Raw genomic sequence first — 22,285 nt, forward strand, 5'->3', positions numbered from 1 at the left:
TAACCTTGGCCAGGAACCAGATCATCCATCGGCAACATCCAGAAGTGGAGCAATACCAGAGGCAGCTGCGTACAGATAATTGAGGGAAGGGTTTGTGGGAAAAACTGCTCCCTGAGAAACCACACAGGCGGAGTGGCTGCTCGTGGGTGCAGGGCACTGTCAGGGCTCGCTCCTAGTTCGGACTTTATGTCTCCCAAGAACTGTCCCAGCTGGAGGATTCTGAGTCACAGTGTGGTTGGACAGAAATATCCAAATATAATCCTGTTAAATAGCAACACTCGGTGTAACAGAAGTGTGTGGAACTGCCAGAATTTGGGACTGTTGACCTCCTGCTGGGGCAGGAGAAGACACTGTCAGGTCACAGGTGTGGTGTTGTGGTTGGAATTCAATCCTTGGCAGGGACGAATTAGTGTAGTGGGTCATTGCTGGAGAACTGTGGAGGAGTTGGATGCTCACAGAGCCCAGTGGGGTTAGAGGAATCATCCTGACCGTGGTCCTTGGAGACATGGATGCAAATCCGTGTGCAGGCTGACCTGCACTGCTGTGTTGTTTTCTGCAGGTCCTGAGGAACACCAGGAAGGGGCATCTGTTCCATTGATGACTGAAATACTAAGAGCTGCTGTAATTCAGTAATATTATTTAAGTAACTTAGGTTGCAGGATTGTTTTTTATTACAGTGAGGTTGGGGAGGCCCTGGCACAGCTCCAGCTGCCTCGTTGCCGGAGGTGTTCAAGGCTGGGTTGGACAGTGCTTGGAGCAACCTTATCTAGTGGAAGGTGTCCCTACTTGTGGCAGGGGATTGGAATTAGATTGTCTTTAAATTTCCTTTCATCCCAGTCTGGGATTCCATGATTCCCACATAGTAAGTTTACGTGACTGGCGTGTATTTGAGAGAGCAGCAAGCCTTGCCCAAGCCAGCTGTGAGTCTTTTCAGGATATCAGGAGGTCAGGAAACACTGTGGAGTAAGGCAGAATAAATATTTGGGAAAGGTAGAAGGAAGAACAGTTGCTGGGGACCAGGTAGTGATGTTGAGAACAGGAGAGAAGCTGTGCAAAGAGGTGAATGAAGTTGTTTTGTGTCTAAGAACTGATAAGGAGGGACATCCCCCTTCAAAATCCAGGAGCAAACAGATAACAGGTTCCCCTGGTAAGTAAAGATGTGGAGTTGAAGGTGAGGACACGATGGAGCTGTGAGACCAGGAGAGCACGCTTTGCTGTGGAAAACACAGGGCTCTCTCCATTGCCCTTTTTTGGGTCCTAAGAATTAGCACCTTGCACTGCACTATCTCATTAATAGCTAATCTCTGATTACCCATTGTCAGGTGCTGAGGAAACCACCTGTGTTTGCTGTGCAGGCTTGCAGGGCTCCTGCTGCTCCTAGCCCTGTGTACTCACCATGGAAAACCATGGACTTTACTCCTCCAGAGCGGGACTGGAGCACAAAGAACAACTGTTCCTTGTTCTGCAAACTGCCCATCCTGCTGGTGCTCACGTGCAATTTCAGGGACTAATCATGGGTCGTGTTGGCCAAGCAGGTGAAGGATAAACCGGTGGAGAGCCGGTGCTGGGAGCGTGTTGGTGGAGCAGCCTGAAGGTGTCCCTGCCCATGGCAGAGGGTGGAACGAGATGAGCTTTAAGATCCCTTCCCACCCAGACAGTTCTGGGATTCTATGGTTGTGCATGTTGAAAGACCTCAGCTCTTGGTTTTCTCCCCTTGCTTTCTAGTATTGGGGGGGGGGGGGGGGGTCAACTTCTGGGTGTGAGATATTATTTTAAGGCAATTTTCAAAGATTTAAGACACCTGTTTTTCTGGGACAGAGTCCTTAAAAGGAACCTGAGGTATTAAAATTATCATTTTTCACAAGGTTTGTTCCTATTCCAACCTTTTCAGTCCAAACAAATGCGTTGGATCTGTGCAAGTAATGTCTGGGGCTCTAATTGTATTGGGGGGTTTGCATGGGCAGGAGCCTCCAGCCAATTCCCTCCTTATTTTCTGGCATTGAGGGAAGGCTCCACAATCTTTTTTACTCCGGGCTGGCAGGGTCCGGGCAGGCTCCGATGCACAGATCGTGGGCATGAGCTCATTTGTTGTGGCTTCAGCTTGAATGGCAGGAGTTTGGCTGCTCTGCGGGAGGGCAGGGATGGAGGGCTGGAATGGAGTGCTGGGATGGGGGGCTGGGAATGGCAAAGCTGTGGAAAGCCGCCATTCCCCCTTGGAGATAGATCTGAAAATGTTCTTTATTCCTCCCTGTAAGGGTGGTGAGGCCCTGGCACAGGTTGCCCAGAGAAGCTGTGACTGCCCCATCCCTGGAAGTGTCCAAGGCCAGGTTGGACAGAGCTTGGAGCAACTGGTCTAGTGGAAGGTGTCTGTGCCCATGGCAGGGAGTGGAACTGGATAAACTTTGAGGTCCCTTCTAGCCAAACCATTCCATGATTCTGTGATTCATTTGAGGTCCTCAGTGGTGTTTGCATTTCCCTTGTCACAGCTATGGTTGTTGGTGTTGCTCGCTGGGCCCATGAGGAAGGAGGAATAGGGATGGGAGAATTTAAATGTATATGGGATCCTTTGAGTTCATTAACGAGGAATCTCCTCTCCTTTTGGACATGGTGTTGGTGTTATCTGGCTGGGGCTGGAATGGGCTCTGTCTGTGTTCCTCTGTGCCTGTCCCAGTTTGCTGTCACCTTCACTGGGAGCCTGGTCCTGGCAAACAGGAGCAGCTGGTCCCATGCTGCCTCCCAGATGTCCTGAGCTTGAAGCCAGCAGTGTTCTTCTCCTCATCCCTCCAAGGGACAGATGAATCCCCCCTCCCTTCCCTCCCTTTTGGGATCATTGCTGTTTGAGGTCCTCCACAGAAGTGTTTGGTCTCAGTGTGTGGCTTTGACTTGGTGTGCCCTGGGCAGAATAAAACCCATTTTCAACTGGTTCCTCAGCCCAGCAAAGGAAGAGGATCGTGGGTGGGTGGGCATGGCCAGGGCTGGCTCTGCAGAGCTCGGCTGTTCTCAGCGGGCCCCGCTCTGCACGGCTCCAGCCCCACTCCTGGTCATGCTCCCGATAGTCCTGTTTCTCCATCCTCTGGGAAGGTGCTAGGGGATGCTGTGGGGACTCTGACTGCCATCTGCTAACCCCTAGCAGTGTCCAGGAGTGCCCCAGGTCTGGGGCAGGGGGACTGGACTGGGTGTCATCTCTGCTTTTCCAGCTTTCTCCCAACTGGTAAAGTCCCATGTGCCGGGACCACCACGGCCTTCCCTGCTGGAACCAGCTGTCCTGAAGCAGCAGGAGCTGCCATGCCCAGGCTGGTCCATCCCAGGGCAGGCTCCCCCTCTCCATTCACCACTTTCCCAGGGGATTGTGTGGGATCCAAGCTTTCCAGCAGCGGGGGCTGCCGTGGCCATGCCAGGGCCTGGTGACCACCAGGCCGTCTGTGCAGCCAGGGCTGGACACTGGCCAGGGGGGAAACAGCTCCTTTGTTTTCCAGGAGAAGTATGAGGGATTATATTCCCTTGAGCTCACTCGGTCTCCCACTTCTTATTGTGCGGCGACATGGAATCAGCTCCTTGGAGGAGCTTAGTTAATTGTTTATGAAATAGGAGGGGTGCTGGTTGTCTCTGGTAGGGAGGTGAGCTGGAGAAGGAGGTCATGGGAGGGAGTGCTCGTCCAGCTCCTGATTTAGGAGGGGTTGAAGCCGAATTGTCATTCTGCAGCCCTAGATTTGCGACTCTGTGCTGCTCCTGGGGATGGCTCTTCCAGCTGGGAATGTGTACCTCCCCTCTGACTCTGATAAAACGTGCTTCAAAATGAAACAAACTTATTAAACGTGCTTAAAAATGAAAGGAAGGCTGTGGCGTTGTCGGCAATTGTTGTGCAAATGTGATACTCCCTGCAAGCTGTGGAACAGGCCAGGGCTGTGTTTACCCGGAGAGGCAGCGGCTTTCCAAGTGTAATGAGTCAGCTCTGCGAACAGAAGGGGCACAGAATTAATCTGGCATCCGTCTGGCCTTTTCTCAGTTAAACAGGTTTTGGAAGCTCCACGTGAATAGGTACCTACTCCTGGTACAAACAGCCACAAAGACTTGGGAGTGGGCACAGGTTTTTTGAGAATAAATTGGCAGCGTGCAGGTCATGGAGCTGTTTGAGCGAGGCACTGGTGGCAAGGTGGGGTTGATTTTTGGCTGCAGGTGGGAGGTGTGTCCCGGTCCCAACCTGCTCACTGTCAGCAGAGCTGAAGTTGTTTGGGTTTAATATCCGTTGGAAAGTGTAAATAAATTTCCGTTGCCCAGCACTTCATCTGTATTTCCACCTCTTAGATTTGCAGTGAATATTGAAGGGAATATTGTCCTCTGCTCCTGCCTCCTCCCAGGCACACGCTCCTTTCTCCTTTAACCTGCACCTTAATGAGCCCCAGTAGGTGAAACTGAGGGGAAATAATTCTTTAATTTTACCAGTTGGCTAGTGATGCTTGACAGAGTGGGGTTCTTGAGGCTGGGAATGGCTGGAGCTGCTCCTGGAGACCTGACCTGGGTGGGGGTGGTGTTTGGGAGCTCCAGGACCAGAGCCCCTTGCCTAGGCCTGGTGAGCTCCAGCCTCTCCGTGCTGGCAATCCAGGTATGGCTGAGCTGCCTTTTTAAGGTGCTGTTTGCATCAGCCCTAGTGTGTTGAACCCTGGCGCTGTCTCTGAGGAGTGAAGAGCAGAAATGTGGAGACACAAATCTCTGCAGGCATTCCCTCACTCAAGCAGGTTTTCTTTTTCCATGATTCTTTATGGGCAGGCTGGGTTACTAGACTGAATTTTCTGCACTTCTTCCCTTCTTGCTGCCCAGCTGTGGCAAGGAGGAGAGTAGATCAGCCTGCTCCTGTCTTGGCCAGTGCAGGTCCTTTCCTGTTCTCCCAGCTAGAAGGAAAGGGCTGGGGGCTGCTGGTTGGGAGTCTAAAAGCTCAACACCACAGCTGTCCCCTCATCGAGCAGGGGAACACAGAGAGGTCTCTGTCCCCAAAGCTTTGCTCCTAAACGCAAATAACCACCTTCCCATAGCCCAGGCAGAGGAGCTGGGACTGCGAATTAGCCACTTTTAAAAGCTCAGTCACCTGCTGGAAACACTAGTGCCGGGACTGTCTGTGCCTGGTGCTTTGGTCTGGGAACCTGTGCTGCTTCTGGGCTGGGATGAGGCCTCTGAACTACGTTTTTTTTTTTTTTTTAAAAAAGGCACAAGCCAACCCAAAGGGCCCCAAAGCCTCTGAAGCGTTAATAAAACATTTAAATTTGAAAGAGATTTCCAGGGAACTTCTGAAATATAGGGCTGATGAAAGCACCACTCTTGATTTCCTCCAGCCTGTAACCCCTCTGTCCTGCTCTGCTGCAGGTTTGGGATCCAGCACCTGGCAAGGTGGTGCCAGGCTCTCCCAGGACATGGTTCAAGGTCCCTGCTGCTTCAGTGAGGGCTGGCAGGAGGCCTTGGGTCCTGTCCTGTCCTGTCCTCTCTCCTTTCTCTTCTCTCTCCTCTGCTTTCTCTCTCTCCCCGCCCCCAGAATTCCCATCTCGTGATAGAGCACTGCGTGACTTTGTTCCTGGACAATTTCCTGCAATTGTAGCTCTGCAGAGCTGCTGGTGTCAGACCTTAATGGGTGCAATGTTAGTCCTGGCAGGTGACAGTTAGGTGGGGAAAAGTTCCCAAAAATGCCCTGTTTGTGCCATTCCAGCCTCAGTCGGAGAAGCCCATTGCACTTGAGGTTGCTGGGGGTCACTTCTCGCAGATATCCCGTGGCACAGATGCTTTCCAGTCTCTGGTCTCGGGAGAGGAGATATTTTTGTTCACCTAAAAGGGCCTTGGCTCCGGCTGCTGTTCCTGATCCCTGTTACAGCTTGCGCCTCCCTATATTTCAGATGTCAGTTGTTGTTCCAGCCCTGTAACCAGGCAACACACACCGGAGCAGGAGTGCTTTGTACCCTCTAGGTTGGCTCACCTGGGCCAATGTGTGGCACCGGAGCCAGAACTGGGATGTCAAACAGCCCTGGGAACGCTCTGACCCCTCGGTGCTTTCTGGTCTCATAGTGGCAACATGTTCAAAAAGAGCATTTTTTAATGTAGGTTTTGTAATTTGTGTTGGTCCTGCAAGTGTCTGGGCATTCAGTGTGGCAAACTGGGGGAGCAGGGCTGTTCCTCTCCCAGAGCTGTCCCTGCTTCAGGGTTGTCCCATGTCCCTGCACTCTGGATGGAGCTGCAGCTCCAGGAGGCTTTGTGTAGGCTTGGAGTGATGCTGTGGGTGAAGAGCAGGAGAGATGTTGCTCTTTGCTGGGACATTATCCATTCTAGGCTATTCTGTGCACATGGAACAAGCCATATTTGCAGCTGCAGGTCCCAACTTGCCTCCCTCTTCTCCCAGGCAACAAAGATAGGAGGGGAGGACACAGCCTCAAGCTGTGCCAAGTGACATTCAGGTGGACATCAGGAGGAATTTCTTCATGGAAAGGGTTGTCAGGCATTGGAGGGGTCTGCCCAGGGAGATGGTGGAGTCCCCATCCCTGGAGGTGTTCAAGGAATGCTGGACTTGGCACTCAGTGCTCTGGTCTGGTTGGCAAGGTGGGGATCAGTCACAGTTTGGACTCGATGGTCTTGGAAGGTCTTTTCCAACATAAATGGTTCTGTAATTCCATATGAGATTCCTTGCAGCACCTCTGACTTATTGGAAAGGTGGCAGGAGCCTCCAATGGCTTCTTCCACAGGTGAGGGTGCTCTGCCATCCTGGATCTGCCATCCAAGGATTGGAAAGGGTTGTATCCCCATGGGAAGTGCCTTGCCTTTCCCCTCTGCAGTGGGAAGATGCTTCTGAGATATCTGACCTTCCTTTTCCTCTCTCCCAACAGACGGTCGATGATGAGGCGATGGCAGCATAAATGAAGATCAAGTAAGGAAGGCAGAACGATGCCCAAGGGTGGGTGTTCTAAAACACCACAGTCAGAAGATTTCTCTCTCAGCAACGACATGGTGGAGAAACAAACGGGGAAAAAGGTTTGTGTTTGGGTCATCTTCCTTCCTTTGGGAATGCTGCCCCTGGAGCCTGGTGTCTCCAAGCCATGGAGTGTTTCACGTGGTGGGAAGTTGCCGTGGGCTCTTATCCTGGGAATGACATTGGTGTGTTGGTGCTCTGCCAGCTGATGGGATCCTTGCTATTCCTCTGTGGCTGGAGTCCTTCCCAGGAAATGCTATGGCCACCTGGCCCCAACTTGGCTGAGCAACGGGAGATGCTTTGGAAGATTCTCTTCCACAGTACTGTGCATTTTTAGGGGTTTCTTCACTGAGCTGTGGAAGGCCCAAGTGATGCAGTCATAGGTGCAAGTGTGTGCTGGGCAAGGGAGGAGCTTCTCCTCCTCCTCCGTGTTGATGGAAATGTCTTGTCGGTGTCAGGCTCAGCTGGTCTTGCTTCCCCCAGCAGTGTGGGCTGACCAGGGCTCAGCCTGGGGAGCTGCTCTGCTGAAATTGCTGCTTCTGGGCTTTATTTGAGGTGTTTGGGTTTTGGTGTGGCTTGATGTGAAGCTACTGAGATGAAATCTGAGTTGAAGGATTAATATGTTCACACTTCTCCTCTTCATTCCCAGATTCTTGTTTTGCTCCGGGCGTGAGCTCTGCCTCCTCTCATTCAGCTTTCCCCCCTTCTCAGTATCAGTCATTTCCAGTCAATAGTTTTGCAGAAATCTGGGTGCAAATTTAAATAAACATGAAAACCTACATCTACCGATTTCTGCTAAGGAAACAAATCTCATCCACTTCCCTTTCATCTCCTTGCTCCAGTTTCTCAGCATTCCCCCAGGAGTTTCTGCCTGGGAGCTGAAGCTGAACATGGTGAGCCCCAGCTCCGTCACTTCCCCTGCAGTCTCTCCCATGGTGATGGCAATAACTCCTCGTGTGATTGAGGTCACATTACTGACAAAATGAGGAAAATGCCAGATAGCCAGCGGGAAAATCCCAGGCAGGATTTGGTTAAGGAGCATGTTCGTAGCGTCTGCCGCGTTCCCCTTTCTGTGTTGTCGTGCGTGCGCGGGTTGGTGCAGGAGCGTTGTGGGCACAGCGTGGGGCTTCTGGGAGGGAGCAAAATCTGGGATCAGAGGTATTGGAGAGGGAACAGCTGTCCTGGAGCATGGGGAAGATGCCAGCATTTACCCTGGCAAACAAGGATATGTAAATACAGGGCTGGTCTACGCCGGGTAAGAAGCTTAATGCTGGCGCAGGTGCTTGTGGAGGGAGAGGATCAGTTGGAATATGAATCAGCTCCCATTTTATTTCATCCACTCCCGGCAGCTTAAAGGCTGCGTGTTATTTACAGAGCAGGTTTGTCGAGCGGCGCGGAGGACGCTGGGAGCCGGAGTTATCTCCCGCTGGCTACAGAACTAGGACACAATTTTCTGCCTCCCATTCAGAGGTGTCGGCACAGACCTGCGGAGAGTGGCACTAGGGGGGACGGGGCAGAGCTTTCTGCTCACTGAATTCTGGGCTTTTCAACGGAGGAGGTGCTCACAGGCTCTTGTCTTCCTGGGGCTGAGCTGAGATCCAGCCCGAGTGGCCAAAGGATCTGCTTCTCCCTGTTTCTGGTTCATTCTGCAGCTGAGCTGGAGCAGTGACTCAGGGGAAAAGCACTTCGACCTCCTCCCTACAGACGCTGTTGTACCTGCCTGTCAGCAGCCGCTGCCTTTCATATATCTTGCCTTTGTCAACACGTTCAAAGGCCTGAGCTGTGACTTGGCACACGAGGCTGGAGAGGGAGGGCAGAGCCCAAGTGGTGCCACATGCAGGGACCCACCAGTGGGCACGGGGAGAGCAAAGCAATGCCACTGCAGTGTTTTCCTCTTAATGTGACCTTAATATCGATAGTTGATTCAGCAGTAAAAAGACTTTACATGCCTGGGCTCTGCAGCTCCAGCGCTTGCAGTGGGATGGCATTGGATGCTTGGGGGTCCTGGTGCTGCGGTGGGCTGAGGGCCACAGGGTCAAGGGGAACGGCCTTGAACTGAAAGAGGGCAGGGTTAGATGAGATCCGGTGAAGAAATTCTTCCCTGTGAGGATGGTGAGGCCCTGGCACAGGTTGCCCAGAGAAGCTGTGGCTGCTCCATCCCTGGAAATGCCCAAGTCCAGGTTGAATGGGGCTTGGAGCAACCTGGTCTAGTGGAAGGTATCCCTGCCTATGGAACAAGATGGGCTTTAAGGTCCTTCCAACCCAAACCATTCCATGATTCTGTGATCACCAAACTTTGGACATGAGTTCCTTGCTTGAACACACAGCAGCCCAGCTCTCAGGGAAGCTGTGCTTTTCCAGAGGGCTCCTGCTTTGAGGAATAGGATGTCAGCTGCTGCTTTGAGCTGTCAAGCTCATACTGCTGGCTCTCTGCTCCCTGCCCTTCCACAGGAGGGACTTATGAAGTAGTGGGATGCAACCACAAGAGTGAAGTGGTTTAAAGACTGTGTCTGACAGCATCGAAGCTGTTTCTCCCGGGGTTAGTGGAGCCCTTATATGGCTGCACTCAGCCTGCCCTGGGCGGGCACTGGCAGCCCCAGGGCTCCTCCTGCTGAGTTCAGGCTGAAGGGTTCTGTAAAAATCTGCATGCCTTATATGAATAATTCTGCTTTCTGGTCTAGATCTGCAGATCCCCATAGCAGAGGCAGATTACTCATGGCTTAGCCTGAGCAGGGCTCTGCAGCAAGAGTCAGATCAGTTGTGGAAACCATTTCCTGATGTGCCTGGGACTGGCTGGGTGGTTACACAGTGTGCTCGGCGCCTGCCGCAGAGCATTTGCCTCTTTGTGGGGAAATGCTCCCTCTTGCATAGCCCAAATTGCATTTTTGCTGCAGTGGTTGAGCTGAACACCAAGCAGAACAACAACTACCCCGGTTTTTGCTTGTAGGAGCTGTCAGAGATTAAAATACTGGAGCTTTTCTCTTTCCTCTTTGCTCTGTTTCAGAAAAGGGGACACAGTCCATGTTTTTCAGTTCTTCTTGAAACCCATTGGGCTGTCAGGGCTTTTGAGTGCTGTACAAATGAGAGCTGGACTATGTGTCCACCAGAGTCACCTTCTGTGCCATGAAACCTGCAGAGACATGTGGGTGACTTAGATACCGAAGAGCCCATGTTTTGGTGAAGAAAATCACCCCATGGTCATCACATCAGGGTCATGTTTCTTACAAACCTTGGTGCCTGAGGCTCACAGGAAAGGCTTCAGTTCCAGTTGCCTCCATACTTCAAATATTTTATTGCAGCACTGATAACACAAATTCAGACTTTTTGGAACTTTGTGTGTGTATGTGTTGTACTCTGGTTTTGGAAAGTCTACAAGGGACCCAGATTTAGGGACTAGTTTGGTTTCCACCACATCCAGTTGCTTTTTGGGTAAAACTGTCCCTTCCTTTTTGTAACACAGGGGGAGAACCTTCTCCTACCCCTTCTGCCCCTGACAAGACGTGGTCAGGAAATGACCTGCTAGTGCAGGGAAAGCCCCACCCTTTGGAGCATTTGGTTTTTCGCAGAGTGGGCTGGTTTGCCTGTGGCAGGACTTTGACGTGGGGCACAGGCCTTGGAGCCCTCAGTGCTCCTGGGCTTCTCCTCCTGGGCTGCCCGGGCTGGTTTTGTTCGTTGCTGCCTTATTTTTACTGACATCACAACCTGAAATGCTTTCAGCTTGTTTTGGAGAACAAAGGGCTCGGGGATTTCCATGGCTGGCAATGCAAGTCTCTGCATAAGCACTGGGATGTGAGTCAGGTTCTCTTGGAGCAAGGTGACGGGGCTGGAAATACAGATTCCTTTGCATGGGTTTGTAAATCATAGAGTCCCAGAATGATTTGGGTTGGGAGGGACCTTACAGCTCATCTTGTCCCACTCCCTGCTGTGGGCAGGGACACCTTTCACTTCCAGATTGCTCAGAGCCCCATCTAAATGGGTCTGTTATTAGAATTCTACATCAAAAGGAACCACAGGATTGTTTTTGCTCAGAGAACCAATCTTTGTCTGTTTTGTATGTCAGAAATGCCCTGATGAGATTCATATCAGGGTCTGTTGTGCTTTTGAGAGAAGCCCTTCATTCCCAGGCTGCAGCATCTCACCCTGGGTGGCTGCTGGAGCAGTGCGTGGTGGATTTGTGCTCCAAACCATGGCAGCCAAAAGTGACTTGTGATCTTTTACTTTTGCAATTATAACTCAAGGTGGGTTCAGTTACTCATATAGTAAATTTTACTAAGAACACAACGTGCCAGTAGGGGATTTTTCATGCACTCATGGTTGCCATGTCCCCTTTGTCAAAGCAGCTTTTCTTAACACCTACAGAGGGGAACTTGCTGCTGCCACTGCTGAGCTCTCAACTGTTCCCCATCCCCAGACTCCTGTCCTGGCCTCGGAGAGCCCCAGCTCTTACACACAGGCGTTCATACGAGTTTCTCTGCCAAGGCCAGGTTGGATGGGGCTTGGAGCATCCTGGTGCAGTGGAAGGTGTCCCTTGTGCATGGCAAAGGGTTGGGATGAAATGAGCTTTGAGGTCCCTTCCAATCCAAATCATTCCAGGACTCTGTGATTCTGACTTGGATTTGTTGCATCTGTGAAACCTGATTCTGATGAGTCTGAGCTTACTTTAAACATGAGAAGACCTAAAAGTGAAACCAGGTTTTACTCGAGTAAAGGACAGCATTCTTCATTACAAAATTGGAAATAATTAGGGAAGTAAAGCTTAAAATAAGAAAAGGAAAACTTTCAGGAATAGGACTCTCCAACTGCCTTGATGTTCCACCCGCTGCTGCAGGCATCCCCAGCAGGTTACTGCTTTCCAGGGGGGAGCAGAGTCTGAATCTTCCTTGCTCCAATTAGTAGAAAAGGTTATCGTTGTGCTACTGTACAAATTAATCTTCAAAGCAGTGCTGGGGCTGCTACCGCTTCCTTCACTCCATGGTATTTAATTGCGCTGAACTTACTGGATCAGCAGCTCCGAGCGTTGGGGCGGAGGCAAAGGAAGCGCTGCCCGAGCGTGCCTGAGATTCACACGGACAGTTCCAGTGCCAATTCCATGCTGGGCTCACCCTGCTGTCTGGGAAGGTTTTTCCCCTAATTCCTCTACTGTCTCCCTCCTCCATTTGGAGATTTTAACAACGTGGCAATAACGATGGCTTTAAATGTGAGGGTGGTGAGGCCTTGGCAAATGTTACCCAGAGAAGCTGTGGCTGCCCCATTCCTGGAAGTGTTCTAGGCCAGGATGGATGGGACTTGGAGCAACCTGATCTAGTGGAAGGTGTCCCTGGCCATGGCAGGGGGTGGAACTGAATATGTTTAAGGTCCCTCCCAGCCCAAACCATTCCAGGTTTTTATGATTCTGGCTTTCTAGAATAAGCTACATTTTACCTGTCCTTCCCTTTTTCTCACTCCTGGGTGTGCAGAGATCCTGGACAGCAAAAATCCATCAAAAAACCTCCCCGATGTCTGAGAGCATCATCCCAGATGTTCCCTGAACTCTGACAGCCTTGGTGTCGTGATCACAGTGCAGGAACCCCACGTGTCCTTAGCGCTCAGAGATGTCTTTTATCCAAGCAGATACAAGGAAAAGTTCAGGATGTGGATGGCCAGTGTGGGAAAAGGAGCTTTATTTGGTGGCTTTTTTTCATGGCACATACATGTTTTATTTTATTCTTTTAATAATAGAATGATAGAATTGGGACAGACTACAGTACCTACTCACAACACGACATTCCTGGGAGGTGATGGGAGCTCCTCAGAGCAGCAGCTGGCAGTAGAAGTGGCATCATTAGTTATTCCCAACTATTTTTGTTCACCTCAGAAAAAGCAAGGCAAAAGCATTTCGATATGGAGGGTTTAAAGGAAATGCTGGAGTGTTTATTTTGGCAGTGGGGACTCGGTCCCTCTGCTCCAGTGCTGAGGCCGGCACTCAGCAGCTGCTCTGGAGTAGGGCTGCCTTTCCTGGGGCTCCGAACGTGTCTTGGCTCCTTCCCATCACAGAGCCCTGTCAGGCAGGTTTGTTTCTCTTGCTTTACCAAAAAAGGGATTCCCCAGCCCATTTCCTCCGTCCTCACTGGAGCGCAGTGAGAAGAGCCACGGGGCTGTCACGCTGCAAACTGAACCCCTTGGGCCGAGTCGGGGTTTCTCTTTCATCTGTGGGTGAAGTCTGGTCTGCAGACAGAGACTCGGGAAGAGGAAGGAGCGACGCACGCAGTGACAGCACAGTCCTGTGACTGCTGGCACCAGGGCCACCTGCCAGGGACAGACAGGGACTGCGCCTCTCTAAACAGGGGAATGCTCTTAGATTGGCTCCTTCGAGTTCCCGGCCACAGTCTGGCATGATTTAATGTATTGAGGTGCTTGTATTTAATCTGACTCTGCCTCTAAAGCTCAGGGTCTGGGTTTTGTTGGGTTATTGAAATCAGATCTGTCACAAAGCCGCTTGTGCTGCCCTTGTTGTTGCAGCAGGGGCACATTGGTCAATCCAGAAGTGCTTGCTTAAAATAATACTGTTCCTCACATACAAAAAACACAAGGGCATGACCTCGGGCTGTGTATTCCTGGCACACTGAACTCCTGGAGTTTGAGTTGTGAACCGGCTCTCTCTGGTCACATGAAAAATCTCGCCTGTCTCAGTACTTGGTAACTTTGTCTTGCTCAGGATGTTCCTTCAAAATCTCTCCCTGCTTCCAAGCAATTGCCAGCATTTCTGCTTCACATTAAAATCCAAACTAACCCGAATAAGCAAGACTGGTACAAAGCAGAATGTGGGTTGTTTTTGTCATGTTGTTGTGTTCAGAAATCCTCAGGTTCCCCCATCCCAGCTTACCTTCCCTCCGTGATCACAGACAGGTATATCCCCAGCCTCACACAACGTGTTGGTTCCATTTTTTACATGAATTGGTTGGAATTTGGCACCACACAGCAGTCTTGATTGGCCTTGTTAGAGCTTTTTATCTTGGTAGAGGCTGCATTGGCAAACCCTGATGCTGGAAATCCACAATATAAAGGAAAGAGGTGCTGTGTGAGGCCAGTGTGGGATTTGGGGGGTCAAGTGAATGCAGTCTGGGGAAGGCAATTGTTAATCTGGTCTGTTCCCTTTCCAGGATAAAGATAAAGTTTCTCTAACCAAGACTCCAAAGTTGGACCGGAGTGATGGCGGCAAAGAGGTGAAAGAGCGAGCGACCAAACGCAAGTTGCCTTTCACTGTTGGAACAAATGGAGATCAAAAAGACTCGGATACAGGTACTGAGATGCCATATTCCACCCTCAAAATGTGAGTGTTGGGGCTGGTGGGGAGCACACAGGATCCAGGGTACAGGCAATCCGTGCAGTAGTGTTGTATCAAGTTTCCTGGGTTTTTTTGTGTGGAGGAAGAGGATGTGGACAAGGGTTGGATAACTGCTGTGTGCACATCTGGAGCTCAGTGGGTTAAAGCCCTTTTTGGTGCTGTTTCTAGGTGGACCACGCAGTGGCTGTGTGAGGAGACACCCTTCCTTCAGCTGTTGTGTGTTGTCCCTGTTTATTACTATCCTGGTTCAGGAATTGTAGCTGGGACAAGCCATGGAGCTGGGCCTGCTCATGAGAACTTTGAAAATAAGCAAATAAAGCTGAGTATTGTTTAAAAGAAAACCAACAAATAAAATCTGGTCAAGCAGGTCAGTCTCGTGGCAGAAGAGTGGCTGGTATACAAGCGTCTTGCCCACCATGGCCTCACACAGATATTGAAGGATTTGTTGTGTTGGATTTATGAGGAGTTGAGAAGAGCTGTCACAAAGCTTGGATGTGGAGAAAATAGTGTTGTTTGGTTGTAAGGGAATGGGCTGTGGATTTCTGGGGAGAGGTTTGTGTGGGTCCTTCCTGTACATTCCTAGGAAATCTGTATTTGGAAATAGTTTTGGTCAGGTAAAATGGTTGTGCAAACAGATAAAAAGCTAAAAGCTAGGAATGTGCTTTAAAATGCTACAAAGGCTGTGTTTGGTTGCTCTCCGGTGAGTGTGGGAGGTGATCTGACATGGGATGTGTCTCCTATGGTTCAGGAATCGGGAAAGCAGATTTGGAAGGGCCAGGAGTGCCACTGGTGAGGGCTGTTCATGGATGAGCACACGCCGTGACACGTCCTGAGGTTGACCTGGTGCTTCCGTGGGTTTATGTTACTGAACTCCCTGTCTGGAGAGAAAGTTTAAAAAAATTAATTAATTCAGTTAAACGTGATGGCTGTTCGCAGGGATGAAGTTTGGGGGTGCTGTGGTGTCTCACTTGGGGTGTCACCTTTGAAGGGGAGGAGTCCAGGACAAGGCAAAGCTGATTGACCAGAGCCAGAGCTTCTGCTTTTTGTCAAGGGTGTTTCTGCCACGTTCAATACTTGGTTGGGAATTGAAGGCCAAACTGGCTGCAGGACTGTCTGACCCTCGTGACAGCTGAGACGTCACAGCAGGCCTCCGCCAGCTCGCTCGCCGTGGCCCCCAGCAGCAGGGATCTGCTTTTCCGAGGGCTCTGGCCTCTCTCTGGCTGCAGAGATGTTGGAAATGTTTCTGCTGGCAGCAGCGAGAAGGAAACCAAGTGAAAAAAAAGAGCAGAGAGCTGCTGGGGAGAGGCTGTGACTGCTGGGGAGGAGCAGCAGCCTGTGAGACCCCCCCAGCTCAGGGACTCCTGCGTTACCCCTCTACTTTCTGCAACTGTGTGACTCTTATCTCCGGACGTGTCTTCCCCTTCCTCTCCAGAGCTTGTCCTTCCCGGGGAAGCAGATGAGCTGAGGGGCAGCAGCAGCACATCTCCCACAGGAGACCTGTATAGGGTTGTGGCACTCACAGTCCCATTGAAAGACAAACTGGGCTTTCACAAAATCTGGGAAGGTGCAGGGAAGGTGTAAGAGACTCTCAACAACCTGTTTGGTGGGGACTGGAGAGGAAGTGACTCAGCTGCTGGGTTGGAGATACCAGCAGGGAGCTGCAGATCAACGCGCAGAGTCAGACTGATGCTTAGCAGGAGCTTGTTCCTCTTCTTTGAGATCGTTTACTCCAGGAATCTGATGCTGGAGATGGGAAAAGGCTTAGTGAAGATAGGAAAAGACTTCCTGGCACCTTGCTCTCCTCTTGCAACACCCCATTGTGACAGTGGGGTGTTTCATACCCGTCTGTTCCTTGGCCTGGCTTGAGGTAGAGGCAGGTGGAGACGTGTTTGTGGGTGCACAGACATTGCACATTCCGGGGTTGGAGGGATCCCCTCGAGCCTGTGCTGGTGCCACCAGTGGCACTTGGCTGAGGGCACACGTGTGGCTGTGCACACTGAAGTGTGTGTGGTGTGCAGGACAGACTTTTGTGTGGAACAAAGGGACTGCCATGTACCCACCCCACATTCCCAGAGGAGGGAGAGGCTGCTGCTTCTTGTTCTGCTCCTCAGCTTTGCTCCCAGATTGCACCATCTCTCTGGCTGACCCTGGGTGGTTTATGTAACGTGGTCATGCTTCCTGGGCCTGTTCTGTGTGTGTGTGAGGGGGGGTGCAGGGATATTCCACAGCCACGTGGGAGTTCGGAGCTAGCACAGCTCTCTCTTTGCCTCTAGTGGGATATTTTTTCCCCTCTTTAAATGTTTAAACAATGGCGTGGATCCTCATCCTGATGTGTGGCAGTGACTCATTTTCCTTAGCACGGTGTATGTTGCAGTTTTCCCGGACAGCTCTGGCTCTCTGGGGCAAGAAACATTGGAGGTGGGTTTGTCTGCCATGGAAGGGCAGCAAAACCCATCCTGGCCAGGTGAGGGGCCACAGCCAGTGTTGCAGGGCAATTTGAGGGCAGGTGTTAGAAAGAAATTCTGTCCCTATGAGGGTGGTGAGGCTCTGGCACAGGTTGCCCAGAGAAACTGTGGCTGCTCCATCCCTGGAAGTGTTCAAGGCCAGGTTGGATGGGGCTTGGAGCAACCTGATGTAGTGGAAGGTGTCTGTGCTCATGGCAGGGGGTGGAATGAGATGAACTTTAAGGTCCCTTCCCACCCAAACCTTTCCATGATTCTGTGGTGTGTGCTCTAGTGGCACTGCTGGCCAGCCCTGCTCTAAGCGTATGGTTTGGGTATGGTTGGTTCAGGGCTACATGTTTTAAAATGATCTCCTTCAAAATGGTTTCTAGAGCAACAATTCTGGCTCTTGGGTTCCTCAGAGTTAACTAAATAAACTGTCTTTAGGAAAAAAAAAAAATGGCATCAAGCCGTGAGCCTCCAGACTGTGCATGTTACAGCTCCAGCACTGTGTGAGCAGCATCTCTGTGCCTCAGACTTCTCCTCCTTCCTTCTCCTTCCCTCGTGCAGCATCTCCCCACATCCACAGGCGCTGCCGGGAGCCTACGTGCTGCCTGGCAGCCACCAAACGAGTACAGCCAGCTCTTCTCGCAGCAATTCCAGCAGCTTGGGAGGTTTCCTGCGGCTCCTCGTCCCTGTGCCGCACCGAGGGAGGTTTAGGCTTTAAAATAAATTAATATTTGATAATTGTGGTATTAAAAGCACACAGAGAGCGGACAGCAGGGAGAGAGGGCGGTCCTGCTGGGAAGGCACCTGTGGGGAGGTGGCAGGAGAGGTGGGCACGGGCGGCTGGCGCAGCGGTGCCGATGCTGAGCCACGGCTGAGTCATGGACTGACTCAACGGCACCAGACTGCCGGCGTGGGGCCGGCGCTCCCCACCTCCCCCGGGCTCCCGAGGGGACGGATTCGCACCAACAGGTCCCTTAATGCAGAGTGGGACAGGTAATGCTGATTGGGGAGCAGCTGTGAGATGCACGGAGTGCAGAATTCCTTATGCCCACTCCTCCTGCGCGTGGTTTCCTTAGCTGGATGTCCTGCTGTCACTTGAGTCCCTTGGCTCGAGGTGCAGCTGTGGTTTCCAGGCCTTTAGTCATCAGCAGGGAGAGTTGGGGCTCAGTACAAATCTGAGTGCACTGAGTTAATTTTGGCTTCCAGCAGCTCTCCTTGGGAGCTGGGAAGGCCTGAGCAAGGCTGGGTCAAACCTGGTGGTCTGCAGCGGTGATAGATGCCCTGCCCCCTCCTTGTGTGCCCAGCTCCCTCCCTGTGTGTCCAGCTCCCTCCCTGGGTGCTTTTGGGAAAAGAAGGGAGAGACAAACCCCCACCAGCCCTCCAAGCTGCTCTGTACACACTGACCTTCCCTGGCTCTGAGATCTCTCCAGGAGCCCAGGGCTGAACTGGGGGCTTATGGCCCGGGAGGTGCGGGGTGGACGAAGGCCAGTTGTGAGTATGGTTGGCAGGAGCTGGCCTTGGAACTTCAAACTCCTCTCTAATCCCCCGAGGTTGTTACGTGACGCTAATTAGTAGGTTAGAAAATGCTTGATGAATCAGCTGACCCAAACCATCCTCTCCCAGAGCCGGCTGCTGCCTAATGCCTGCGAGTGTTTGGGAACAGGCTCGTTAGTCCCAAGTTGGGAAGGCTGGCAAGGGAATCCGTGAGAAGCAAATTGCTGGCTTATTAAAAAGGGCATCTGCATCCCAAAGTGTTATTTGTGCCGTTCTCTGTGCTGGCTTTTCTCCGGTGTTTGCAGCTGGGGGCTCTGAGGGGCTGCGCTGCATCGGGGCTTTCTTTGCTTGTGTAATTTCAATCCTTTAACTAAAATAGTCGAGGAACTGTTCTCACCTAGCAACAGGGAGAGAGTGAATGTCAGAGCTTCTCCCTTCCTAGCTGGGCTCCATAATGCCGGTACAGTGTGGAGAGCCTGGCACACACCAGCCTTCAGATCACCCTGAGAAACTCCCCGTGCGCAGCAGCCATCTGGGAAGGGCTGCGCAGAAAACCAGGTCGTTTTATGATGGGAGCTGCCATAAATCTCCCTCCTCCCCCCTCATCACCTCCTTAACATGCAGAGGGAGAGGTTGCAGTGTGCTGTGTCTCTGTGAACCAAAAATCTATCAATGATGGCTTTTTCCTTAATACAAGAGCTTTTATCAGCGCTGTCTGCAGAGTGTCCTGGCCCGGCTCCGGGAGGGGGAGGGCTGGCCATAGCCTTCCTCCCCCGTCCTCCCTCTTCCAGTTCTTTCTATTTCGTGGGAAATGAACAGTCTGAACCTGAAAATTGGTCTCTCTCAGAGTTATTCTTGTTTAACATGAGGACTGTTGTTTCTGATGAAGCCTCTGGGCTCCTCTTGAAGCAGTTTGGGAACCAGTGGCCACTGGGGAGGAGCTGCTTTTACCCATTTAGCCACAACTGTGGGGTCTAGCCTACAGGTGTAGGGAGGACGCCTGGATCACAGCATTGAACCTCTCTAGTCAAATTATGTTTTGAAATACTGCAGCCAGTGGGGAGCTCCCTGAGGAGCTGGGCTGAGCAGTGGGGATGGTGGGCTCAGCTCCACACAGTCACCTGACGTGGTTATAAAGGGGCTTGTTCCTCCTGCCAGCACCTCTCTGTTCCTGCCTCAAAGCCAAGGTCTCCACCATCCTTCAGCATTGCAGGATGAGGCTCTGGCTCTGGACCTCCATCTTTCAGGTTAGGAACCAGCTTCCTACTGTACAGGAGTGGCTAAGGGTGCCTTCCTCACCGTTCTGCCAAGGCAGACCCTGCTTTTCTTCTCATTTTGCTCATTGCATTCCTTTTTGGCACCTGTTTGATAAACCAGATATCTTCCTGGCTCTGCCCCCAAGTCCATTAGCATGTCCATGACCTCCTGATGCCAAGGTGCCCTCCCAGCACCAGCCCTGGCGTGCAGCCCCCAGCCCAAGCCGTGTTCCTCTGCATTCCAGGGGTCTCTGTGCAGCCCTACTCGCTCTCCTCGCTGAGCTCTTCACCACTGGGTGTTCTCTTGGCCTGTCCTGCTGCCCAGTCTTGTTTATCCACTTGTGCCATGGTGCTGCTTCCCATTCCACGCCACTGCTGCCGGGCTCTTTGCCACCTCCAGCCTTCCCCTCAGCACCACCAGCCTGCATGTCCTTCAGTTCTGGGGTTCCCTGGAGCATTGGGATGTGTTAGGACCATGCTGCCGTCAACCTTTCTACTCCTGAGTCACTGGCCCACATTGCAGGTGCCCTGTGAGTGCATCCTTGGGCCATGATGCTAGGCCAGACCTGCTCTTCCCTGCCTTGAGCCAATACGCTACAAAACGTTTTATGCCCTCCAAGTTCTGCAGTAGGAATGAGTCACTCTTACGCAGGCTGGGCCGGGCTGGGGGGAGCAGAGCCCGTGTGGTCTCAAGGGTGCAGTGCAGTCTCTGTTGCTGTCTGTGCTCCTCTAATTTATTCTTATTGATCTCTTGGTTGTGTGCTTGCTTGGCGTGGAAACTGTTGAAAATCCCTGTTTGCTGGTGAGCCGGCACTCAGTGTCTCCATGCCAGAGACGTTCGGCATGAGCTGCTGGTTTGGAAATGGTATTTTTCCTCAGGGTTCCACCTTCCATGCGTGTGTTGTCATGTTGGAGCAGTGAAAACAGATGGTTTTTGCATTACAGGGTTCTCTGCGTGTGTGGGGAGTAAGGAGCCGTGCGGCTCTGACATCCCCATGACCTGCCAGCATCTCGTAGCACAGGCTCGAGAAACCTTGGAGAGGTTTTCCATCATCGCCCTGTTCTCCTTCCTTCCCTGCTTCTCTCCATTTTGGATAGGGCCAGGGTTCAGCCTCTGTCTGCCCTGCACATAGAGCCAGCCTAGCAACACTGAATCCCTCTCAGTCCGCCCTGGGACCCCATGGAGCTGCCAATGCGCTTCCAGGAGCCCCACGTTTGTGCTCCCGTTGCAGCATTGCCCAGAGTCTCATTTGGGCATGAGAACCACCTGCAGGGAAATGCTCATCAAACCCCTTTGTCCTGGGAATCTGCTCCTGTTCTGCCTTTGCAGCCTCTCAGGCTCCGTGTGATGAAAGGCAGGAGCAGTTCCTGGCTGGGCTCGGCGGCTCTGCTCTCAGATCCTGCTTTCCCCTTTAAGCCTGCGCACGCGGTTCCTGCTGGCGTCAGCATGAGGGAAGAGCCGAGCAGGATCCCCGAATAAAACCAGGGCTGAGGCTGTGCTCAGGAGGTTTGCAGAAGGGCTGAAGCAGCAAACGAGCTGCTTTAAAAATAGCTGCATGGAGGTGTGGCTCATCCCAGGCTCACAGAGCATCCGTGGGCTGCCGTGGTCTTCCGCTGGATTGCATGTGCACAGTCCAGCCACCGCCACTGCTGATGGGCACTGGGGGCTCCCTGTCTGCTCACCCCCTCGTCCCCTGGGGGTTTGTGCTTGTTAAAGGGGTTTGAGTGTGAAATAGGCTTTATTTCTGTCTGCTGAGGTGTTTACCCACTGTGAGTTTCTTTCCATTCACTCCATGTTCCTGCAAGGTGTTCCAGAAATGTGTTTAATTAGAGGAGAAGGAGCAGCCTGTGGGAGCTGCCGGCACGTGGAGCCATTGAGTGGAGATCTCTGTGCAGGGGCAGCTTTAAATCTGCTGAAAATCCGATTCTGAGTAAAGGCTTGGCTGAAATAAAAGTGACGTGCAACTCTGTGAGCCTGGGACCAGCCAGGGCTGGGGGAGCCAGCCCAGGGCCCAGGCAGGACCCTGACTCTGCTGAGGATAAGGATGGGAAGCAACTCTGGGATACTGGGAGCAGCTCTGTCTCTATCCTCCTCCTCATATTTCAGACCCACTTAAGGGTCTTGCTTCTGCGGTCCCCTCATGTTGCTGGAGGGTTGTGTCACGCAGGGGTCCAGGGCTGCTGCACTGCCCACACTGGGAGCCATAGAATGCCGGAATCCTGGAATGGTTTGGGTTGGAAGGGACCTTCAAGCTCATGTCACTCCACCCCCTACCATGGGCAGGGACACCTTGCACTAGACCAGGTGTGATGACCCACACTTAAATCATCACACCAGGTTGCTCCAAGCACCATCCAACCTGGCCTTGAACCCTTCCCACCGGGAAGCACGAGCCCGAGTCCTCGGCTGCCTCCGCCAACCCTCGCTGCCTCACCACAGCGAGTGAGAACACAGCAGTCGCTTTCCAATTTATTTTTATCTTGTTGATCACATGCTTCTTAATGTTAAATGTTCTGTGGAGGAGGAAATTTCTGCAACTGCAGAATGAATAGGAGTTTAGGGGGTTTCGGTTGAACTCGATAATCAATTTTTGCAAATCCCAGGCTCGTGCTGACAACCTGCAGCAGCAAAGGGATATTAATGAAAATGTTCCCATTCTAATTGTGGAAGGAATTGTGCTCCCAGTTGAGGGAGCAGCCCTCTGCCTCGTACAGCTCTGAAAATCATGTACTTCAGGGACACTGCCTAGTGGCACCAGCCTTGCAAGGTGTGACCCCTGGAGCACCTCTGTGCTTGGCTTTGGGGCATGGCTGGAGG

At 52.0% G+C, this 22,285-nt stretch overlaps 1 protein-coding gene across 4 annotated transcripts in view; it reads left to right on the forward strand.

The window, feature by feature from the left end:
• The window catches only part of ANKRD11 (ankyrin repeat domain 11), a 131,680-nt gene that overhangs the window by 92,126 nt on the left and 17,269 nt on the right, over positions 1-22,285 (forward strand). For all 4 annotated transcript variants that reach the window (XM_027904078.1, XM_027904085.1, XM_027904094.1 and 1 more), the window contains exons 3-4: positions 6,861-7,005; positions 14,083-14,221. In XM_027904078.1, coding sequence (XP_027759879.1) covers positions 6,919-7,005; positions 14,083-14,221 — 226 coding nt within the window. In that variant the 5' untranslated portion in view covers positions 6,861-6,918. The remainder of the gene's footprint in view (positions 1-6,860; positions 7,006-14,082; positions 14,222-22,285) is intronic.

Source organism: Empidonax traillii, unplaced genomic scaffold (genome assembly GCF_003031625.1).
Source record: "Empidonax traillii isolate 1590-97213 ecotype Southwest subspecies unplaced genomic scaffold, ASM303162v1 scaffold23:size2178997, whole genome shotgun sequence".
In the NCBI taxonomy this organism is placed as follows: Eukaryota; Metazoa; Chordata; class Aves; order Passeriformes; family Tyrannidae; genus Empidonax; species Empidonax traillii.